Here is a 4831-nt window from a genome sequence, read left to right as displayed (position 1 = left end):
TCATCATTTCAATCTTCATCTTGTCATAAGTCAACTTCAATCTATGTTAATCATCAGAGATTTGCATACTGAAACTTGCTTTCACTACTTAATATTGGCTTGAATAAGTAGTGGAAAAAAAATTAATGTATCAAACGCATATCTTACACTGAGTTTGTTGTTGTTATTAATTATTCAAGCCAAACGTAACTGACCATATATATAGTGGAGCTGTGGCACAAATTACTGGTAGTTAGATGAGTACATGAATTGGGACAACTATGAACTTGTATCATTAACAAGTCTGGTAGTTACAAAACAGTATAAGAAAGACAAAAAAGAAAAAAAGAAAAAAAGAAGGAAAATACAAAGTTTTCTATTTATAGGAATCCAATCAACTATCCTTTTAAACCTACAATGAGCGTCTTGACAACCCATCATTCCTAACAAAGGTGGGACTTTGACATGAAAAATAATTATGAGGCTGCAATTTTCTCAAACAGGATCAACCTGTTATCAGCCAATCTAGTTTTGTATGCAGATTTTTTATACTCAAACCACGTAAACTCTTTGTACAAGCTGTCTTCTCCTTCCATTAGTGATGCCAAAGGTGCGATCTTTTCACTCAATGGCGGCCCTCCAAAATATATCATTGATAGCCTTGATTTCATACTGTTAGCCAAAACTCTATGCTTTACACTCTTAAACTTCCCGTTAGTCATAACCTGCCATAAAAATAAAACCAGAGTATATAAGGTATTTTTTTTCACATGCACCTGTTGTTTATACAAAAAATAATACTATTCCCTCCGTTCCAGTTTATGTGAACTTATTTCCTTTTTGGTCCGTTCCAAACGAATGACGCATTTCTAAATTTGGAAACAATTTAGCTTAAACTTACAATTTTATCCTTAATGAGAAGTTTTTATAACCACACAAATACTCTGAGTCCCTTTTTGACTTGTTTAGGACTACAAATTTCAAAAGTTTTTATTTTTTCTTAAACTCCGTGCCCAGTCAAACAGGTTCACATAAATTGAAACGGATGGAGTAACATTTAACCTTAACACCGTAAAAAATATCGAACCAATTAAGCATTGCAAGAAAAACAGAACCAACTAGGCACTTAACCTTAAGAAGTCGTTTGGTATGATGGATAATAAAAATATTCCGGGTTAAAATATAGTACCGCATAATCCCTTGTTTGATTACGAATTCTATAAGTTAATCAGGATTAAAATAGTATGGGGATTACTTATACCTGCTAGAGCATGGAATAGTAATCCCAAAATAAGTTATCCTAAGATAAAACAGTAAAATTGACAATTACATGATTAATACAATATACCAAACAAGCAATAATAAATAATATCAGTATACTTAATCACATGATAACTAATCCCAATATAACTAATTATTGTATAATTTGTCTTCAAACCTAATCATTCCTTAAGAGAATATATATCACTTAACTATGATAAACCGAACCAATTAGGAAGTGCAAGAAAGCAATAAGAAGAAACTTCCTCTAGACAAGAACATGAATGTGCAAATAAATAAAAAAACGTTTTAATGTTGTTTGACATGCACAAATGCCTCGAGAGGTGTACCTGCAATGAATCACCAACATTGACGAAGAAAGAATTTTCATCAGGTGGGACAGAAAACCAGTGGCCATTTTTGAGTAATATTTGAAGTCCGGAAGTGTTGTTGGATCTCAATACTGATATGATTTGTGGGTCAGTATGCTCTCCAAATCCAATCAAATTATTGTCACTAAATTGTTGAATCTCAGGACAAGGGGGATAGTGATTAAGCCTGAAAACAGAGTCACTCTTTTCGTCCATTAAAAGTTTACTGAAAACATTCCTGGGATGAATCTTTAATCCCTCTGCTAACATTTCAAGAATCTCACACGCCATTTTCTTCACCGCTGACACGTAATCATTTACTGCAGCGCTGCAAAAAGAATGACTAAATCAAGAAATGATATAAATAATGTAATCAAGATATTATAACATTACTTACTGTGTTTGTTGATACAACACGTAACTTACCGAATGTTTTCTGGATTTACACCTAATATAGACGCAAATTTCTGGTAATTGAACTCAGAGTTTGTTGATACAAGAATGTGTTCGATCCAACCGAAATCGCCATTACGTCCAATCTGTTTATTGCCATAGCCAAAAGGGTCGGGTGGTCCAGCTTTTTGTTTCTCAGAAAGGGGAGAGGAGAAGAATTTAATGGCTTCAGATTCAAGTTTAGTTATGAATTCCGTAGGGACGCTATGGTTGATGACTTTGAAGAATCCAAATTCTTCACATGCCTTAACAATGAGGTTTTTAGAGTCAGGTTTTGAGAGGTCAATCAATGGAACACCATTGAAGAATGAGGTTGGTTTGCCGTTATTGGCCATATGGTTAAAAATAGTTTGATATATAGGATGAATAACTATGTGGGCAAAGAAATTGAACGATCAAAACTTGCTTGGGTTGTGATTATCAGTGACAAGTATTTGCTGTATAGAACTATATGACTAGTTGTGAATATTTTGATGCAAGCCCTACTTTGCTACTTATAGGGAACTCCGAGTCCAAAACCACGGACCCACATTATCATGACAATGACGTACATAGAATTTTATACAGGCAACATTCATTTATTGTCAAAATTCCATTTATACTCGCGTTTGATTGTATAATATAAGGAAATTAATAAATAAATATTGCACATACTATATAATTATATATTTCAACCAAGTAACATAATGTATCCACACCGCGCACCACAATATGCATTTTTGGTCATACAATAGACTTGCATAACAATACATGCATCTTTTTTACATCGGTTTGATGCAAATACCTAATACCAAACAATTTATTGGTCCGCTCCTAATTACCATGTTCTGGAAATATAATTTAGACGAAATGAATGACGTAATAGTATTTCATTTGCTTTTTTTAAAAAACTTGATGAACAGGTAGCCAAGGACCCAAGAGTCGGTATGAACACTGCTTAATTGGCATAACTTTCATATCTAATTGCTATAACTGAAATCGCTACATAATTGTCAATAGTTAGTTGGGATACCAAGTTAGGACAAAATCTTATCACAATGAAGGTCTAAATGTCTCTCTCAGTGGCTATAGGTACAGGGATGTACTTCATCTAATCCACTGTCACAAATAACACGTCATTGTGCTAGTTCAATTCACATATCAATCAATAGACAGTGATATCTTTTGACCTAAATCAAACCAATGGATGAGAATGAACACATACTACCATCACGGAATTAGGTAAAACTAAAACAAATAAAGAAAATTTTGTTACTCTTTGTTTAATTAATTGATATTTAAAACATACTGATTCGACTAATTCAGATTAAGGTTGCTAAAATTTATTTAAGGGTGAAACACTCTTTACTTGAAATTTCTCTATGCCATTTCGAGATATGTAATTAAGAATAAAGAGATCCCGTCCAATCCATTGTATTCCTAGGTGGTATATAGAAAATCAGTTATCCCTACATCCGTCCTAAAAAATGAAAGGAGTAGTGGCATTCCAAGTAGAAGTAAGCAAGCAATATATATTTGCTTAAAATACATGAATAAATTTTTATACTACTTATAAATCAAAATACTTATGTCGGTGAAAATATAATTACAGTTGAAAAATAAAAGGAAGGAACTAAAATATCTTCAGGGTGAGGCGCGGATATCTCGCTCTCTTTAAGGAGATTCAAGCCTGCTAAATCAAATTCTTCACTCCAGCAGTAACCCTCTTGACTTGTGTCCCCTAGGATACAACAACCCGATCACAACGTACGACTCGAACAAACTCTGAACAAGTTGTTGAGTTCAAAGCTCAACCAAGATGAACAACTTCCTTCAACAAAAGTAAAACTCTCTTCTTCTTTTTTTACAACTTTAATCTTACTTTTTTTAAGCACTCTACAATTATTTTTCGCACCACACTATGGAAGAAAGACTCGTATTTATGGGGGTAGAAATTCTTCCTTCAACTAAATTGGAAGAAAGTTGGGTAATAAGTTATGAAATCATAGAGAACATGGGATAATGGATGAATTAGTGTGTGTTTGACCAAAAGATAATAAAACCTTTTTGGGCTAATCAATTAATGATGAGGAGAGGAAAATCTTAGCCATGCATAATCAACTTCAGATCTTCAAATGCATAGACCGATAATCAATAATAAAATAAAAGGGACATTTTATATTTCTTGATGTTACAACCCTATTTTTGATAGGAAGAAGGAAGTAACAGTCTACATCCTTTGGAGGAGAAAAAATGATAGAGAAAAAGTTCAGAAGAAGAGTCCCCCTTTTCTGAGAATCTCCCTTCTATATATAGTTCTCAGAATTTTACTGTGTTCTTTGACCAACGTGTCCTTCACGTGACAATCTAGACGTCATTACTCGAGTACCGCTCTTACTCAGCATTTACTATCGATGGTTGGACTGAGGTTGGTCATGGTGTTTCTTGCCATTTCGCTACAGGCGAGATCCCAGCTTGGTCGGCCACTGTGGTCAGATTTTGACCCATACAGTGAGTCCCTCCGTCCGTTGAGGTCGTTCCTTGCCGGGCTTGGCGAACGAACTTTGTAGATTCGAAGGCTAGGAAAAAATCTGACTTGTTCATGCCTTGAACGAGGTCTTTAGATCGAGGTGATGGTGCAACACTTCAACGATGACTTTGTTCCGTCGCATCCGTTCGGAGTCAAAACATTGCATTGATTTGAAACTTCGTTTATAATTACTGCCATTATGACACACGTTTCCTGAGGATTGAACTATTTCATGACTTATCAATGCTAACTGGCCACT

At 34.5% G+C, this 4831-nt stretch overlaps 1 protein-coding gene across 1 annotated transcript; it reads right to left on the bottom strand.

Moving 5' to 3' along the window:
* Positions 1 to 338: 338 nt before the first annotated feature.
* Positions 339 to 2531, bottom strand: LOC107790388 (gibberellin 2-beta-dioxygenase 1-like). Its single transcript, XM_016612310.2, has 3 exons — positions 2037 to 2531; positions 1590 to 1938; positions 339 to 704 (listed from the first exon to the last, which is right to left on the bottom strand). Exons 1-3 carry the CDS (start codon positions 2396 to 2398, stop codon positions 456 to 458), a joined length of 960 nt encoding a protein of 319 aa, XP_016467796.1. The 5' UTR covers positions 2399 to 2531; the 3' UTR covers positions 339 to 455.
* Between the last annotated feature and the right edge of the window lie 2300 nt (positions 2532 to 4831).

This window comes from Nicotiana tabacum, chromosome 10 (assembly GCF_000715075.1).
Source record: "Nicotiana tabacum cultivar K326 chromosome 10, ASM71507v2, whole genome shotgun sequence".
Classification (NCBI taxonomy): domain Eukaryota; kingdom Viridiplantae; phylum Streptophyta; class Magnoliopsida; order Solanales; family Solanaceae; genus Nicotiana; species Nicotiana tabacum.
This window is presented reverse-complemented; position numbering and strand designations above follow the sequence as displayed.